Source organism: Oncorhynchus gorbuscha, linkage group LG07 (assembly GCF_021184085.1).
Source record: "Oncorhynchus gorbuscha isolate QuinsamMale2020 ecotype Even-year linkage group LG07, OgorEven_v1.0, whole genome shotgun sequence".
NCBI classification, from domain to species: domain Eukaryota; kingdom Metazoa; phylum Chordata; class Actinopteri; order Salmoniformes; family Salmonidae; genus Oncorhynchus; species Oncorhynchus gorbuscha.
The window spans coordinates 47,664,451-47,684,336 of record NC_060179.1 but is presented as its reverse complement, the minus strand read 5'-3'; the positions used below and the strand labels follow the sequence as shown (position 1 = coordinate 47,684,336).

The following is a 19,886-nucleotide window of genomic DNA, read 5'->3' as shown; positions in this document are numbered from 1 at the left end:
GCCCATCAATCAATTCTCCCATATCATTGGCCCCGTGTTTTGGGACGTAGTTGTGGACATCCGCAAGGCTCTGGAAATGGAACCTGCTCCTGTTACCTGCCCTCCAGAAACCATCTACGTTCCCTTGGGGGTTAGAAATCTGCTGTTGACCTGGGCACACACATCCCTCGCCGCTGGACATCCAGGAATCACCCGCACCACCCAATTCCTCTCAGAGAGGTACTGGTGGCCCACCTTGGCACAGGATATCACCCATTATGTAATCTCATGTTCCATATGTACCCAGTCCAAATCTTCCCGGCACGAACTCCTTCCCGTACCACAGCAACCATGGTCTCATCTGTCCATTGATTTCATCACTGATCTCCCCTCTTCTGATGGTTACACTACTATAATGGTTTTCTGGGACGATTTTCTAAATCCTGTCGTTTTATCCTTCTCTCTGGTCTCTCTACCGCTATCCAGGTCGCTGAGGCACTGTTCTAGCATGTGGAGCACTATGGCTCTATGGCCTTCCGGATAACGTCATCTCCGACCGTGACCCCCAATTCACGTCATGGGTATGTAGAAGCTGAGTGTCACAGTCAGCTTCCCTTCCAGGGACCAGCCTCAGTCCAACGGGCATGTGGAGAGGATGAACCAGGAGCTGGGAGGTTCCTTAGGAGTCCCTGTCAGAACCGGCAGGGCTAGTGGACCCGGTTCCTTCCCTGGGTGGAATACACCAATAACTCACTTCATCACTCCTCCACAGGGCTGTCTCGCTTCCAGTGCATTCTGGGGTACCAGCCGGCCCTGGCCCCATGGACATCGAGCCAGACCAAAGACCCTGTAGTGGACGAGTGATTCCGGTGCACAGAGGAGGTTTGGAATGCATCCCACGTGAAGCTCCAACAAGCCACCCGTGACAGAAGGAGCAGGCGGACAGCCACCACAGTGAGGCTCCCATGTTCCATTCTGGTGATTGCGTCTGGCTCTCCACCAGGAACCTCCTGCTCCACCTGCCCTGCCGGAAGCTGAGCCCTCGGTTTGTGGGGCCTTTCAAAGTCAATGAGGTAACATACCATTTACAGCTCCCCACTAACTACCGGATTTCACAATATTTTTGACTACAGTACCTGGTGGACTGGGAAGGGTACGGTCCAGGGGAGCGGTGTTGGGTTCCTGTGGACGCATTCTAGATCCCAACACCATTCGAGATTTCCACCTTTTCGGTCCGGACCGGCCTGCTCCTCGCCCTCTGGCCGGTGACATCGTAAGGCTGGAGCTGCACGTTGGGGGGGGGGGGTACTATCACGTCTACTCCTGCTCCACGTCGCTGGTTTACTAATCACCGGTCCTGGCAACCCATGATTACACACACCTGGCACACATGCGCCTCATCATTAGGCAGACATGAACTTCATCACTTTCCTGAACCTTAGGGGTTAGTGATTGTCTCTCACATTCAGTACTCTTCACATGTTTGTGCTTTTGGAACTCACCTTCTGCACCTGCTTTCTGATTCCCAGCATATACGTAAGCATTTCACCGGCACGTGACAAATAAAATGTGAGTTTACTTTTTTACAACGTCTTGGCCAATTACGCTAACAAAAAGCTAGCAATTTGATTGTGCATCTGTTACATAAGCAATATTGTGACAAGATGGAAAAATGGAGCTACCCCTATATTGCTTACACATCTACTCAAGTGCCTATAGGCAATAGGGGTGTCTCTGGCCCCCTCCCAGTTAGGGGGAGTGATGAGCTCTACAGCAGTCTCACAACTCAATCGCTGGTTGAAAACTGTTTTCTGCCCCTACCAAAAGATAGAATTTGTAGATAATTGGCCTCTTTCTGGGACTCACCCACGAAGAGGAGTGACGGACTCCATCCTAGCTGGAGGGGTGCTCTTATCTTATCTACAAACATAGACAGGGCTCTAACTCCCCTAGCTCCACAATGAAATGGGGTGCAGGCCAGGCAGCAGGCTGTTAGCCAGCTTGCCAGCTTAGTGGAGCCACTAGCACAGTCAGTGTAGTCAGCTCAGCTATCCCCATTGAGACCGTGTCTGTGCCTCGACCTAGGTTGGGCAAAACTAAACATGGTGGTGTTCACCTTAGAAATATCACTGGAATAAAGACCTCCTCCATTCCTGCCATTATTGAAAGAGATTGTGATAACTCACATTTCAAAATAGGGCTACCTAATGTTAGTTCCCTCACTTCCAAGGCAGTTATAGTCAATGAACTGATCATAATCTTGATGTAATTGGCCTGACTGATACATGGCTTAAGCCTGATGAATTTGCTGTGTTAAATGAGGCCTCACCTCCTGGTTACACTAGTGACCATATCTCCCGTGTATCCCGCAAAGGCGGAGGTGTTGCTAACATTTCCGATATCAAATTTCAATTTACTTTAAAAAAAAGTTTTCGTATTTTGAGCTTATAGTCATGAAATCTATGCAGCCCACGTTTTATAGCTACAGTTTACAGGCCTCCTGGGCCATATATAGCGTTCCTCACTTAGTTCCCTGAATTCCTATCGGACCTAGCAGATAATATTCACGTTTTAATGACTTTAATATTCACATGGAAAAGTCCACAGACCCACTCCAAAAGGCTTTCGGAGCCATCATCGACTCAGTGGGTTTTGTCCAACATGTCTCTGGACCTACCCAATGCCACAGTCATACTCTGGACCTAGTTTTGTCCAATGGAATAAATGTTGTGGATCTTAACCTCTTCAACCTATGGGGGCGCTATTTCATTATTGGATTAAAAATCGTGCCCGTTTTAAGCGCAATATTTTGTCGCAAAAAGATGCTCGACTATGCATATAATTGACAGCTTTGGAAAGACAACACTCTGACGTTTCCAAAACTGCAAAGATATTAACTGTGAGTGCCACAGAACTGATGCTACAGGCGAAACCAAGATGAAACTTCAAACAGGAAATGAGCAGAATTTTTGAGGCTCTTTATTCCATTATCTCCTTATATGGCTGTGAATGCGCCAGGAATGAGCCTGCCCTTTCTGCTGTTTCCCCAAGAAGTCTGCAGCATTGTGACGTGTTTTTAGGCATATCATTGGAAGATTGGCCATAAGAGACTACATTTACCAGGTGTCCGCCCTGTGTCCTTTGTCTAAATTGGTGCGTAATCTTCAGCTGCAGGCATTTTCCCATGGGATTCAGAGGGGAAAGCACACTTCCACGAACGATATATCATCGAAGAGATATGTGAAAAACACCTTGAGGATTGATTCTAAACAACGTTTGCCATGTTTCAGTCGATATTATGGAGTTAATTTGGAAAAAAGTTCGGCGTTTTGATGACTGAATTTTTTTTTTTTGGTAGCCAAAGGTGATGTACCAAACGGAGTGATTTCTCCTATACAAATAATATTTTTGGACAAACTGAACATTTGATATCTAACTGAAAACATCCGAAGTTCTTCAAAGGTAAATTATTTTATTTGAATGCTTTTCTGGTTTTTGTGAAAATGTTGCCTGCTGAATGCTAATGCTAAATGCTATGCTAGCTATCAATAGCTATCAATACTGTTCCACAAATGCTTGTTTTGCTATGGTTGAGAAGCATATTTATGAAAATCTGAGTTGACAGTGTTGTTAACAAAAGGCTAAGCTTGAGAGCTAGCATATTGATTTCATTTCATTTGTGATTTTCATGAATAGTTAACGTTGTGTTATGCTAATGAGCTTGCAGATAGATTTACACAATCCTGGATACAGGTTTTTTTCGTAGATAAACGTGATGCAGAAAACGGAGCGATTTGTCCCAAACAAATAATCTTTCAGGAAAAACTGAACATTTGCTATCTAACTGAGTGTCTCCTCATTGAAAACATCCGAAGTTCTTCAAAGGTAAATTATTTTAATTGAATGCTTTTCTGGTTTTTGTGAAAATGTTGCCTGCTGAAAGCTAACGCTAAATGCTACGCTAAGTGCTATGCTAGCTATCAATACTGTTACACAAATGCTTGTTTTGCTATGGTTGAGAAGCATATTTTGAAAATCTGAGATGACAGTGTTGTTAACAAAAGGCTAAGCTTGAGAGCAAGCATATTGATTTCATTTCATTTGCGATTTTCATGAATAGTTAACGTTGCGTTATGGTAATGAGCTTGAGGCTGTATTCACGATCCCGGATCCGGGATGGCTCGTCGCAACAGGTTAATGTTTTTCCTCATAATCCTGGACTATCGGACCACCATTTTATTATGTTTGCAATCGCAGCACATAATCTGCTCAATCCCCAACCAAGGATCATCAAAAGTCGTGCTATAAATTCTCAGACAACCCAAAGATTAATTGAAGACCTTCCAGACTCCCTCTGCCAATCCAAGGATGCCAGAGGACAAAAATCATTTAACCACCTAACTGAGGAACTCAATTTAACCTTGTGCAATACCCTAGATGCAGTCGCACCCATAAAAACATTTGTCATAAGAAACTAGCTCCCTGGTATACAGAAAATACCCGAGCTCTGAAGCAAGTTTCCAGAAAATTGGAACGGAAATGGTGCCACACCAAACTGGAAGTCTTCCGACTAGCTTGGAAAGACAGTTCCGTGCAGTATCGAAGAGCCCTCACTGCTGCTCGATCATCCTGTTTTTCAAAATTAATTGAGGAAAATAGGAACAATCCAAAATGCATTTTTGATACTGTCGCAAAGCTAACTAAGCGAGGATGGCTTTCACTCCAGCAGTAATACATTCATGAAGTTCTCTAAGGAAAAGATCATGATCATTGGAAAGCAAATTACGGACTCCTCTTTAAATCTGCGTATTCCTCCAAAACTCAGTTGTCCTGAGTCTGCACAACTCTGCCAGGACATAGGATCAAGGGAGACACTAAGGTCTTTTAGTACTATATCTCTTGACACAATGATGAAAATAATCATGGCCTCTAAACCTTCAAGCTACATTCTGGACCCTATTCCATCTAAACTACTGAAAGAGCTGCTTCCTGTGCTTGGCCCTCCTATGTTGAACATAATAAACATCTCTCTATCCACTGGATGTGTACCAACCTCACTAAAAGTGGAAGAAATAAAGCCTCTCTTGAAAAAGCCAAACCTTGACCCAGAAATATAAAAAAACTATCGGCCTATATCGAGTCTACCGTTACTCTCAAAGTTTTTTGAAAAAGCTGTTGCAACTCACTGACACTTCCTGTCTCAGCCTCCAGTATTTATGCTGCAGTAGTTTGTGTCGGGGGGGCTAGGGTTAGTCTGTTATATCTGGATTATTTCTCCTGTCTTATCCGGTGTCCTGTGTGAATTTAAGTATACTCTCTCTAATTCTCTTTCTTTCTTTCTTTCTTTCTTTCTTTCTTTCTTTCTTTCTTTCTTTCTTTCTTTCTTTCTTTCTTTCTTTCTTTCTTTCTTTCTTTCTTTCTTTCTTTCTTTCTTTCTTTCTTTCTTTCTTTCTTTCTTTCTTTCTTTCTTTCTTTCTTTCTTTCTTTCTTTCTTTCTTTCTTTCTTTCTTTCTTTCTTTCTTTCTTTCTTTCTTTCTTTCTTTCTTTCTTTCTTTCTTTCTTTCTTTCTTTCTTTCTTTCTTTCTTTCTTTCTTTCTTTCTTTCTTTCTTTCTTTCTTTCTTTCTTTCTTTCTTTCTTTCTTTCTTTCTTTCTTTCTTTCTTTCTTTCTTTCTTTCTTTCTTTCTTTCTTTCTCAGAGGACCTGAGCCCTAGGACCATGACACAGGACAACCTGGCATGATGACTCCTTGCTGTCCACCTAGCCATGCTGCTCCAGTTTCAACTGTTCTGCCTGCGGCTATGGAACCCTGACCTGTTTACCAGACGTGCTACCTGTCCCGGACCTGCTGTTTTCAAATCTCTAGAGACTGCAGGAGTGGTAGAGATACTCTTAATGATCGGCTATGAAAAGCCAACTGCCATTTACTCTTTAGGAGCTGACCTGTTGCACCCTTGACAACTACTGTGATTATTATTATTTGACCATGCTGGTCATTTATGAACATTTGAACATCTTGTCCATGTTCTGTTATAATATCCACCCGGCACAGCCAGAAGAGGACTGGCCACCCAGTTCCTCTCTAGGTTCCTCTCTAGGTTCCTCAGTAGGTTTTGGCCTTTCTAGGGAGTTTTTCCTAGCCACCGTGCTTCTACACCTTCATTGCTTGCTGTTTGGGTTTTTTGGCTGGGCTTCTGTACAGCAATTTGAGATATCAGCTGATGTAAGAAGGGTTATATAAATACATTTGATTTGATTTGAGGGGCTAGGAGTTGGTTTGGAATGTAGGGTATAACTTTATTGTATTAAACATGGCGTACATGCCCATGTGACATTTCCAACCATTTAAATGAGTATACAGTGTGCAGCGAAGAATACACTTCAGAGATGTAGTAGAGGTAAATGCCATCTTAAATAAATGCATATATTCACACACAGGAGAACACTTGCAAACAAGCACACATACATGCCACATAAACAATGCATTTGCAAACATGTACACAGTCAAGCACATTGCAGAGATAATTATTTTGGTTGCCCTATAGGACCGTACATCACACTCACATACAATACTTGCTTCCATGCTGATAGAAGACATCTAATTTGCTTCCTCCGTGTTTCCATGGTGACCAGAGCACATTCATATTTTCCAAGGTGAGCTAAGAAAGTTTTGCTGGATTGTATGTTTTGTGAAAGCTTTTTTTCTGATTGGCCGAGAGAAAATAAAAGAGTGATTTACTATGCAAATGAAACATTTCCTTACCCATGAACTTGATGCCCAGTTCATCAGCTGCTCCATCCAAGGACACAGAGCATAAGAGAGGGAGAAAGAAAGAAAGAGAGACACAGAGGGGGAAGAGATGGAGAAAAAGTAAGGTAGAGCGATATACACAGAGAGATGGAGATGGGCAGAGTGAGAAGGAAAGGGGGAGAGAAAGAGAGTGGGAAGACAATACAGCGTTATTGAACAGCGTTATATGAAACACAGTCATAACCCTCACTCATGATTTACCCACTGCAGCACTGCAGCTATATTACTAGAACCTCCCTAAAATCCATTTTCTTTAAAAAAAACTTTTTTTCAAACATATAAATAGTTTTATTGAGACAGACAATAGGCTTTACAGACCTAAAATGCCTTTCATGTTCCAAGTTCACAAAATAGGGATGTTTTGGGTGGACAGAGGTTAATTGTGACGTAGGTACTTGTATAAAAATAGCTGATGAGTAGCATAACCAGTCAAGGGTGGGGAGAAGGGGGAGGTGAAGACTTCAATGAAAGATAACAATGTCATTGAAAGATGACAATGTCATGGTTTGTTATGTGATTGAAATTTGCTCCGTACTGGCCTTGATTTAGTTTTTTTCATCCCAGCCAGCAATAATTTTTCGTTCCCCACTTCTCTGACCCCAACCTTATGTTTATTTCAATATTAATGTTAGTTATCCCCAGTTCTTCTGTTCACAAGACTGTCAGTAAATACACACACACACACACACACACACACACACACACACACACACACACACACACACACACACACACACACACACACACACACACACACACACACACACACACACACACACACACACACACACACACACACACACACACACACACACACACACACGTCCCTCTCTCCCTGCATTCAAGTATTTTCTAATAATCTCTGAGCTGGGGTGATAGATAAAGAGGAGCACTCGTGTTCCCTTCATCCTGACGTGGCCCTCCTCCCCCTTTTCACGGCACTGTAATATATTCTCATTGAAATTCAAATGAACCCTCACACTTAATTGCTTTTCTGACAGAGGTGGTCTGGGTTTTTAAGTAGAATGTGGTTAGCAGGGCCTTGTGGCAGATTATTTAGTTGCCACAGTCACAGAGAGAAGAAAAACTCCCTGACAGCATGAAAAAAGTCTGTTAGATGGATTTTGACTGTATCACAGGAAAATGTGTCAATGTCATACTAGTCATAATTCCTTAATATATGTTGTTTCCCAGAAAATAAATGTATGTTACAATTTACAATAAAGTTATCTCAATAAAGGGTACCTTTAATGTAAAGTGTTGCCGAAATGTAAAATGGCCAAACAATTAAAACACATTGAATATACACACTGTTTTTTTTACAGTATTATACAATAAAACGAACAGTAAAGTGCTGTATGAATTATTTACAGTAAATTGCGTACAGAGCCAAAATCACACGGAGAGAAGCCCATCAATGGCGCAGCAGGTAGCCTAGTGGTTAGAGTGTTGGACTAGTAACCGAAAGGTGGCAAAAGGAAATCCCTGAGTTTACAAGGTAAACATCTGTCGTTCTGCCCCTGAACAAGGCAGTTAACCCTTTGTTCCAAGACCGTCATTGAAAATAATAATTTGGTCTTAACTGCCTTACCTAGTTAAATAAAGGTAAAATAAAATAAAAAATAAAAATGGCGTGAAATTTGCGTATGACAGCAGCGTGTCAATTCACATGCACTACATATGTACTACACATGCACTAAACATGCACTACAATTCATATGCCAAAGCAATTGTCATGAAAATACATAATATACAGTTATATATCCTGTTCAGGATACCACGGTTTACTGCCCCTTCTGGAGGATTTGGGTACCCATATAAAACAGGATACATTTTTTTCAAAAATTGCTAATATATGCATATTAAAAATATTAGCAAATAGAAAATACTCTAACACTTCTAAAACCGTTTAAATTTTGTCTCTATGTAAAGCAGAAGTGTCAGGGCATGCATTCTCCCAAAATCTCTCTTGTAATGGAAAAAGTTGCCCCTACTTTGACGTCATCTTTAACGCACTTCCCAAAAGGCTACCGCTCTGGGAACAGTTTCTACGTGTTCAGCGTGAAGGCTGCCTTCTATGGGGCTTGTCAGTGTGTGAATCGCGCGCTCACGAGACGTTGAGCGTGCCGAAAGGTCTCGGTCACGCCAAAAAAATAGTGCCCTGTATGCGCGCTATGCTCCCGCTCTCTCTTTTCTTCATGATCAATGACAAGACGTGTGTGTTTAGCTTCGTCCTCAAAATTGTTGTACACCTTTATAACATGTTAAAGCTTAATTATGAACATAGTTTGACAAGTTTACTCGACATATGATATATATTTTCGACGTTTTGGTGCGCACCCACTTCAATTTTGCCTACATTTTTATCAAAATCAGGCTATTTTGAGAACCGAAAGACGCAGACTTGAAAACTGAACGCTAATTTGGTGAGTATAATCCCTTACAGGTCTTCTGATGGAAGAACAGCAAAGGTAAGGGAATATTTATGTGTTAATTTTGGGTTTCTGTCGACTCCAAGATAGAGGAGTCATTATGCTAATGTGGGAGCGCCGACTCCCTATTATAGCCTAGTAAACGCAAAATGTAATGTTATAAATAAAAGTAACACAGCATTTGCATTTAGAAGAAGTTTATCTTCCTATACATCTGTAAAACATGCATATTTAGTCAAAGTTTATGATGTGTATTCCTTATTAGCTGACGTTATCTGCCGGAGCTATTTAATTTCTCCGGACATTTTAGTAGCATTTTTTGAACGATGCATCATTGTAAACAGAGATTTATGGATATATATAGCATATTATTGAAAACAAAATGAATGTACTGTGTAACATGTTATATTACTGTCATCTGATGAAGATTTCAAAAGGTTAGTGAAATGATTTTTCTTTTAATTCTGCGTATGTTGATTGCATATTTTTTCCTACTTGGCTATGCTAATGAGCTATGTCTGCGGTGGTGGTTTGACATAAATATGTGCTATGTTTTCGCCGTAAAACATTTTAGAAATCTGACTTGCTGGCTAGATAAACAACTTGTATATCTTTCATTTGAGCTATTTTACTTGTTAATGTGTGGAGGTTAAATATTTTTAGGAATATTTTTGCGCATTGTGCGTTATGGTAATGAGCTTGAGCTGTAGTCCCGCTACCCGCACAGGAATATAACTCCCTAACAAGATATGTTCGCTATGTAGCCCCAGGGAGTTGTTGTGAGTTCCTTTTGATTCACCTTGGATGTCCTACTGGAGATGTGCTAAAAGGTTGTTTCTTTGCTAGCTCACAAGGATGTTGTAGCTAATAAACCCAAGTAGTTTATAAACAACTAAGTCTCGTTCTTCTACATAAACAGTATTCTCTCTTGAAATCGGAGTCCTCAAGTTTTCCAGCCATAGCCTGACTATATGCCGATCAAAATTGTACAATGGTTTTCAAATATGTAGCCTATTTGACTGATAAACAGCCCAAAACATTTTAAACTACATCTTTTATGTACTTAGAATACGGAAGATCATAACAATTCATGTTCTACTAACAGCCAACGCAATTTTTCAATTTATTTTACCAGTAGAGGTGAGAAACGTAGACTTGCTTTATAATTTGAAGTGCTATGATGCAGTTGGCTCATGTAGCCTGTCCGATTTCTCTCATTCACTCATATGCATTCTATTTCCAAGTGAGCACCCTTGTTCGCGCTCGTAAAAAAATGCTTTTCATTTGAATTTAGTTTAACTGGTAAATAATTCCCTAAATTCCAAATAAACGTTGGTTTAACAATACATTCATGTAAAGAAGTGGCTGTACTTTGAATGGTACTGTAACCCCACAGAATACGGTACCTCGCTGTATTTTTAAAGCACCTAAAACTTTTGAGCACTACTGGGTGCATGGTATTGTTGCTTCTGGCTCATTAACCTATTTTAAGGCGTGCCTTGTAAGATGCTACATTTGTTGCACATTTTAGTGAGAGTCTATAACTGATGTAGTGCCAGTCAAAAGTTTGGACACACCTACTCATTCAAGGGTTTTTCTTTATTTTCACTATTTTTTTACGACATCAAAACTATGACGTAACACATATCATGTAATGGAATCATGTAGTAACCAAAAAAGTGTGAAACAAATCAAAATATATTTTAAATTTGAGATTCTTCAAAGTAGCCACCCTTTGCCTTGATGGCAGATTTGCACACTCTTGGCAGTCTCTCAACCAGCTTCATGAGGTAATTACCTGGAATGCATTTCAACAGGACTGCCTTTTTAAAAGTACATTTGTGGAATTTCTTCCTTCTTATTGCATTTGAGCCAATCGGTTGTGTTGCGACAAGGTAGGGGTGGTAAACAGAAGATAGACCTATTTGGTAAAATACAAGCCCATTTTATATCAAGAACAACTCAAATAAGCAAAGTAAAATGAAAGAATGTCAGTTGCCATGACTCTCCTGTGAAGAGCCGGAGGATCGGGTTATGTGGGACCGCTCTACAGCGCCCTCTCCCTCCGCATAGGGGGAGAGGGGTGAAGTTGGTAGTTTTATGACGGTTGTAAATACCTTGTAGAAGCTCTGCCTTTGGGCTTTGCAAGAGGGGAATGAAACCTCTTTGTTACAAAGAGATTCCTCCTGCCAAAACGGTGACATCAAAAGGATATATTTCCGTAATACAAACAGTTTGAATGGTCCGTGGGTACTGAAAGAACAATTATGTAAGATCAGTTGTCACGGATCCCCCTGGTACTGCTGCTCATTCGGTTCACCAGATCCGGAGGTCTACGTCACCCGCCTTCTTGGCGTCACTGAATTGGATTCATTATCACCAAACCCAGACTGTCTTGTCTCATTACGCACACCTGGTTTCCATTTCCCCTGATTAGTATGTGTATATATGTGCCCTCCGTTCCCAATTGTCCTTGTCGATTATTGTCCCCATGTCCGCTGGTCTTGTGAGTACCTGTGCTCTGTTGTATCAGCTTTCGTGCTATGTGTTATTGTGCTCTTGTTAATACGGGTCTCATCCTGTGTATTGGTTAGGGGTTTACACCTCGCTCCTTTGTTTGGGTTACTTCCCTGTGTTATATATATATACAGTGGGGAGAACACATATTTGATGTACTGCCGATTTTGCTGGTTTTCCTACTTACAAAGCATGTAGAGGTCTGTAATTTTTTAAAATCATATGTACACTTCAACTGTGAGAGACGGAATCTAAAACAAAAATCCAGAAATTCACAGTGTATGATTTTTAAGTAATTAATTTGCATCCACCTGAAGTGTACCAAACTCACTAAAAGTGGCAGTAATAAAGCCTCTCTTGAAAAAGCCAAACCTTGACCCAGAAAATATAAAAAACTATCGGCCTATATCGAATCTTCCATTCCTCTCGAAACTTTTAGAAAAAGCTGTTGCGCAGCAACTCACTGCCTTCCTGAAGACAAACAATGTATACGAAATGCATCAGTCTGGTTTTAGACACCATCATAGCACTGAGAATGCAAATGGTAAATTACCATTTAATGGCATCAGACCGAGGCTCTGCATCTGTTCTCGTGCTCCTAGACCTTAGTGCTGCTTTTGATACCATCGATCACCATATTCTTTTGGAGAGATTGGAAACCCAAATTGGTCTACAGGGACAAGTTCTGGCCTGGTTTAGATCTTATCTGTCGGAAAGATATCAGTTTGTCTCTGTGAATGGTTTGTCCTCTGACAAATCAACTGTAAATTTCAGTGTTCCTCAAGGTTCCGTTTTAGGACCACTATTGTTTTCACTATATATTTGACCTCTTGGGGATGTCATTCGAAAACATAGTGTTAACTTTCACTTCTATGCGGATGACACACAGCTGTACATTTCAATGAAACATGCTGAAGCCTCAAAATTGCCCTCGCTAGAAGTCTGTGTTAAAGACATTAGAAAGTGGATGGCTGCAAACTTTCTACTTTTAAACTCGGACAAAACAGAGATGCTTGTTCTAGGTCCCAAGAAACAAAGAGGTCTTCTGTTGAATCTGACAATTAATCTTAATGGTTGTACAGTCGTCCCAAATAAAACTGTAAAGGACCTTTGCGTTACTCTGGACCCTGATCTCTCTTTGACAAACATAGCAAGACTGTTTCAAGGACAGCTTTTTTCCATCTACGTAACATTGCAAAAATCAGAAACTTTCGGTACAAAAAATATTAATCCATGCTTTGTCACGCCTTGGTCTTAGTATTTTGTGTTTTCTTTATATATTTGGTCAGGCCAGGGTGTGACATGGGTTATTGTGGTGTGTTTTTTTCTTGGGGTTTTGTGGGGCGTCGACGTAGTCTATGGCTGCCTGAGGCGGTTCTCAATCAGAGTCAGATGATTCTCGTTGTCTCTGATTGGGAACCATATTTAGGCAGCCATATTCTGGTAGTGTTTTCGTGGGTCTCTGTGTTAGTGTTCACCAGATAGGCTATATAGGTTTTCATGTTCCGTTTGTTGTTTTGTATTTATATAGTTATTTCATGTATCGTCTTTTCGTCATTAAAGAACATGAGTAACCACCATGCTGCATTTTGGTCCGATCCTTATTCTACCTCTTCATCAGAGGAGGAGATAGAAGAACGCCGTTCCAGAATCACCCACCACACCCGGACCGAACGGCGAGGTAACAGGCAGCAACAGCAGGAGCAACGAAAGGAGGAATGGACATGGGAGGACGTTATGGACAGCAGGAGTATAGAGTATACGACTTGGGAGGAAATAGACAGGTGGGCGGTCGACCCAGAGAGAGTGCCGGAGCCCGCCTGGGATTCGCTGGAGCAGTGCGAAGAGGGCTATAGGAGAATGGAGTCGAAGAGAAAGACACGGCGGTGCAGAAAGAAACCCGAAAGTCACCCCCAAAAATGTATTGCGGGGGGTTTCAGAGAGAGTGTGGCAGAGTCAGGGTTCAGACCTGAGCCAACTCCCCCTGTTAATCGTGAGGAGCAGCGATCAAAGGACTTCTGGACTTGGGAGGAGATATTGGACTGAAAAGGACCATGGGCACAGCCTGGAGAATATCGCCGCCCCAAGGAAGAACTGGAGGTGGCGAAAGCGGAGAGGCGCTGGTATGAGGAGGCAGCACGACGAAGCGAATGGAAGCCTGAGAGTCAGCCCCAAAAATGTATTGGGGGGTGGCTTACAGGGAGTATGGCTATGCCAGGTAGGAGACCTGCGCAAACTCCCTGTGCTTACCGGGGGGCTAGAGAGAACGGGCAGGCACCGTGTTATGCTATGGAGCGCACAGTGTTTCCAGTGCGGGTGCATAGCCCGGTGCAGTTCATACCAGCGCTTCGTATTGGCCGGGCTAGAGTGGGCATCGAGCCAGGTGAGGTTGGGCAGGCTCGATGCTCAAGAGCTCCAGTGCGCCTGCACGGTCCGGGCTATCCAGAGCCACCGCCAAACACCAGTCCGCCGGTGGCAGCTCCCCGCACCAGGCTTCCTGGGCGTGTCCTCGATCCAGTACCACCAGTTCCAGCACCACGCACCAGGCCTTCAGTGCGCCTCACCTGTTCAGCGCAGCCAGTGCTTTTCTCCCCTCCTGCACTGCCGGAGTCTCCCGCTTGTTTAGCGCAACCAGAGCTGTTCTCTTCTCCTGCGCTATCGGAGTTTCCTGCCTGTTTAGCGCAGCCAGAGCCTTTCTCCTCTCCTGCGCTGCCGGAGTCTCCTGTCTGTCCAGCGCCACCAGTGCTCCCAGTCGGCCCAGCGCGTCCAGTGCGCCTCGCCTGTTCAGCGCAGCCAGAGCCTTTCTCCTCTCCTGCGCTGCCGGAGTCTCCTGTCTGACCAGCGCCGCCAGTCGGCCCAGCGTCACCAGTCTGCCAGGATCCGCCAGAAGTGCCAGTCTGCCAGGATCCGCCAGAAGTGCCAGTCTACCAAGATCTAGATCGGCCAGACAACCTTAATCATCCAGGTCCACCAGCCAGCCAGGATTTACCGGAGCCTACTACCTGCCTGAGCTTCCTCTCAGTACTGGGCTCCCTCTCAGTACCGAGCTTCCTCTCAGTACCGAGCTTCCTCTCAGTACCGAGCTTCCTCTCAGTACCGGGCTTCCCCTCAGTACCGGGCTTCCCCTCAGTACCGGGCTTCCCCTCAGTACCAGGCTGCTTCGGTCCCGGGCTGCCCCTCTGTCCCGGGCTGCCCCTCTGTCCCGGGCTGCCCCGCTGTCCTGAGTTGCCCCTCTATCCTGAGTTGCCCCTCTGTCCCGAGTTGCCCCTCTTTCCCGAGCTGCCCCTCTGTCCCGAGCTGCCCCTCTGTCCCGAGCTGCCCCTCTGTCCCTAGCTGCCCCTCAGTTATGTGGGGGTCAGGGTGAGGACTATTAGGCCATGGTCGGCGGAGAAGGTGGATTATCCTAGGACGCGTAGGGGAGGAACTAGGACATTTATGGAGTGGGGTCCACGTCCCGAGCCAGAACCGCCACCATGGACAGACGCCCACCCGGACCCTCCCTATGCTCTTGAGGTGCGTCCCGGAGTCCACACCTTAGGGGGGGGGGGGGTTCTGTCACGCCTTGGTCATTGTATCTTGTGTTTTTGTTATATGTTTGGGTAGGCCAGGGTGTGACATGGGTTTATATGTTGTATTTCGTATTAGGGTTTGTATTAATTGGGAGTGTGTATTATTAGGGGTGTGTCTAGTTAGGCTTGGCTGCCTGAGGCGATTCCTAATTGGAGTCAGCTGATTCTAGTTGTCTCGGATTGGGAACCGTATTTAGGTAGCCTGAGTGCGCGTTGTATTTCGTGGGTGATTGTACCGGTCTTTGTGTTAGTCACCAGATAGGCTGTATTAGTTTCACTCGTTTGTTGTTTAGTATTCTCAGTTATTTCATGTACAGCATTTTCTTCATTAAATGTCATGAGTAACCTACACGCTGCATTTCGGTCTGACTCTCTTCAAACAACAGACGAACGACATTACAAATCCTACTTTTAAATTTTATTTTTTTCTGGGACAAAATGGCCGCCGCTTGCCTGTTTCGGTGGTGATCTAATATAAATATGTGCTATGTTTTCGCCGTAAAACATTTTCGAAATCTGACTTGCTGGGTAGATAAACAAGGTGTTTATATTTCATTTGAGCCATTGGACTTGTTAATGTGTGGAGGTTAAATATTTTTAGGAATATTTTTGCGTTCCATGCGCCACCTTCCAGCTGAACGTGGGGGGGGGGAGTTCCCAAATTGGAACCCTAGTCCCCTTCTGGTTAAAGCTTACTACTCCACATCTTAAGCACTAAGCCCAGGACAGACCTGCACCTATCAGGTCTTCAGATCTGCAAACCTGCCAGAAGCAAGCGCAGGAACTCCTGCTTGTTCAGAGTGAGCGGTCTGTCTACCAGAAGATGGTGGCTGACAGCAAAACTTGTCAAGACCTGCAGTTGTCTCTGGAGGCCCCTAATGAACAAACAAGCAAAGACATCAGGATGCATTATTGCTTTGATTTTGCTCAAAAGTAAGCAACATTACCTTCTTTAAACTAATTAAGGACAAAAACTCAGCAAAAAAAGAAACGTCCCTTTTTCAGGACCCTGTCTTTCACAGATAATTAGTAAAAATCCAAATAACTTCACAGATCTTCATTGTAAAGAGTTTAACTTCTTGGTGACAGGGGGCAGTAATTTCGTGTCTGGATTAAATGCATGCCCAAATTCAACTGCCTGCTACTCATCCCCAGAATATACCTAAAGTTGTATTTCAAAAGTAGTTTGAAATGTTTTGGCAAAGTTTACAGGTAACTTTTGAGATATTTTGTAGTCAAGTTGCGCAAGTTGGAACCGGTGTTTTTCTGGATCAAACACGCCAAATAAATTGACATTTTGGATATATATCGACAGAATGAATCAAACAAAAGGACCATTTGTGATGTTTATGGGACATATTGGAGTGTAAACAAAATAAGCTCATCAAAGGTAAGGAATCATTTATATATTTATTTCTGCATTTTGTGTCAACCCCCTCCTTTAAGATTTAGATGCACTATTGTAAAGTGACTGTTCCACTGGATGTCATAAGGTGAATGCACCAATTTGTAAGTCGCTCTGGATAAGAGCGTCTGCTAAATGACTTAAATGTAATGTAATGTAATGTGTCGCGCCTGCAGGGTTGAAATATGCTTTTCTCTCTTTGTTTACTATGGTGCTATCCTCAGATATTAGCATTGTTTGCTTTCGCCAATAAGCTTATTTTTTAAATGTGACATGTTGGCTGGATTCCCACCAAATGTATCTTGCATGTGTGATTTCATGAAAGTTTGATTTTATAGTAATTTATTTGAATTTTGCGCTCTGCATTTTCTCTGGCTTTTGGCCAGGTGGGATGTCGTTCCACATATCCCAGAGAGTTTAACACTGTTTCCCATGCTTGTTCAATGAACTGTAAACAATTAATCAACATGCACCTGTGGAATGGTCGTTATTAAGACAATAACAGCTTACAGACGGTAGGCAATTAAGGTCACAGTTATGAAAACTTAGGACACTAAAGAGGCCTTTCTGCTGAATCTATAAAACACCAAAAGAAAGATTCCCAGGGTCCCTGCTCATCTGTGTGAATGTGCCTTAGGCATGTTGCAAGGAGGCATTAGCACTGCACATGTGGCCTGGGCAATAAATCGCAATGTCCTCACTGTGAGACGCCGTAGACAGCGCTACATGGAGACAGGACGTAGAGCTGATTGTCCTCGCAATGGCCACGTGTAACAACACACAACATCACCTGCACAGGATCGGTACATCCGAATATCACTGCTGCGGGACAGGTACAGGATGGCAACAACTGTCTGAGTTACATCAGGAAAACAATCCTTCCATCAGTGCTCAGAATGTCTGCAATAGGCTGAGAGAGGCTGGACTGAGGGCTTGTTGGCCTGTTGTAAGGCAGGTCCTCCCCAGACAACATCGGCAACAACGTCACCTATGGGCGCAAACCCACCATTGCTGGACATTTACATTACATTTAAGTCATTTAGCAGACACTCTTATCCAGAGCGACTTACAAATTGGTGCATTGACCTTATGACATCCAGTGGAACAGTCACTTTACAATACACAGCATGTAGTTATAGCTAGGCCTCAACACCTGTAGTAGACTACACAGCATGTAGTTATAGCTAGGCAACAACACCTGTAGTAGGATACACAGCATGTAGTTATAGCTAGGCAACACCTGCAGTAGACTACACAGCATGTAGTTATAGCTAGGACCAGACAGGACTGGAAAAAAGTGCTCTACACAGACGAGTCACGGTTTTGTCTCACCACAGGTGATGGTCGGATTCGCGTTTATCGTCGAAGGAATGAGCGTTACACCAAGGCCTGTACTCTGGAGCGGGATCAATTTGGAGGTTAGATGGTCCGTCATGGTCTGGGGCGGTGTGTCACAGCATCATCAGACTGAGCTAGCTTGTTGTCACTGCAGGCAATCTCAACACTATGCGTTACAGGGTTGACATCCTCCTCTCTCATACCCTTCCTGCAGGCTCATCCTGACATGACCCTCCAGCTTGACAATGCCACCAGCCATACTGCTCATTCTGAGTGTGATGTCCTGCAAATCAAATCAAATCAAATCAAATTTTATTTGTCACATACACATGGTTAGCAGATGTTAATGCGAGTGTAGCGAAATGCTTGTGCTTCTAGTTCCGACAATGCAGTGATAACCAACAAGTAATCTAACTAACAATTCCAAAACTACTGTCTTATACACAGTGTAAGGGGATAAGGAACATGTACATAAGGATATATGAATGAGTGATGGTACAGAGCAGCATACAGTAGATGGTATCGAGTACAGTATATACATATGAGATGAGTGTGTAGACAAAGTAAACAAAGTGGCATAGTTAAAGTGGCTAGTGATACATGTGTTACATAAGGATGCAGTCGATGATGTAGAGTACAGTATATACATATGCATATGAGATGAATAATGTAGGGTAAGTAACATTATATAAGGTAGCATTGTTTAAAGTGGCTAGTGATATATTTACATCATTTCCCATCAATTCCCATTATTAAAATGGCTGGAGTTGGGTCAGTGTCAATGACAGTGTGTTGGCAGCAGCCACTCAGTGTTAGTGGTGGCTGTTTAACAGTCTGATGGCCTTGAGATAGAAGCTGTTTTTCAGTCTCTCGGTCCCAGCTTTGATGCACCTGTACTGACCTCGCCTTCTGGATGATAGCGGGGTGAACAGGCAGTGGTTCGGGTGGTTGATGTCCTTGATGATCTTTATGGCCTTCCTGTAACAACGGGTGGTGTAGGTGTCCTGGAGGGCAGGTAGTTTGCCCCCGGTGATGCGTTGTGCAGTCCTCACTACCCTCTGGAGAGCCTTACGGTTGAGGGCGGAGCAGTTGCCGTACCAGGCGGTGATACAGCCCGCCAGGATGCTCTCGATTGTGCATCTGTAGAAGTTTGTGAGTGCTTTTGGTGACGAGCCGAATTTCTTCAGCCTCCTGAGGTTGAATAGGCGCTGCTGCGCCTTCTTCACGACGCTGTCAGACAGGAATGTTAGTGTTCTGCCATGGCCAACGAAGAGCCCAGATCTCAATCCCATTGGGCACGTCTGGGACCTGTTGGATCGGAGGGTGAGGGTGAGGGCCATTCCCCCCAGAAATGTCTGGGTACTTGCAGGTGCCTTGGTGGAAGGGTGGGGTAACATCTGACAGCAAGAACTGGCAAATCTGGTGCAGTCCGTGAGGAGGAGATGCACTGCAGTACTAAATGTAGCTGGTGGCCACACCAGATACTGACTGTTACTTTGATTTTGACCAGGGACACATTTTTCCATTTCTGTTTGTCACATGTCTGTGGAACTTGTTAAGTTTATGTCTCAGTTGTTGAATCTTGATATGTTTCTACAAATTTGAATACATGTTAAGTTTGCTGAAAATAAATGCAGTTGACAGTGAGAGGAGTTTATTTATTTTTTAGTTTAGATAGATATATATATATATAGACAGATATACACACTATATATATATATATATATATATATATATATATATATATATATATATATATATATATATATATATATATATATATATATATATATATATATATATATATACACATTACCAGTCAAACGTTGACACAGCC

At 43.2% G+C, this 19,886-nt stretch overlaps 1 protein-coding gene across 1 annotated transcript in view; it reads right to left on the bottom strand.

The window, feature by feature from the left end:
• The window catches only part of LOC124039937 (pro-neuregulin-3, membrane-bound isoform-like), a 277,071-nt gene that overhangs the window by 98,666 nt on the left and 158,519 nt on the right, over positions 1-19,886 (bottom strand). The window contains exon 4 of the mRNA XM_046356508.1: positions 6,741-6,767. Coding sequence (XP_046212464.1) covers positions 6,741-6,767 — 27 coding nt within the window. The remainder of the gene's footprint in view (positions 1-6,740; positions 6,768-19,886) is intronic.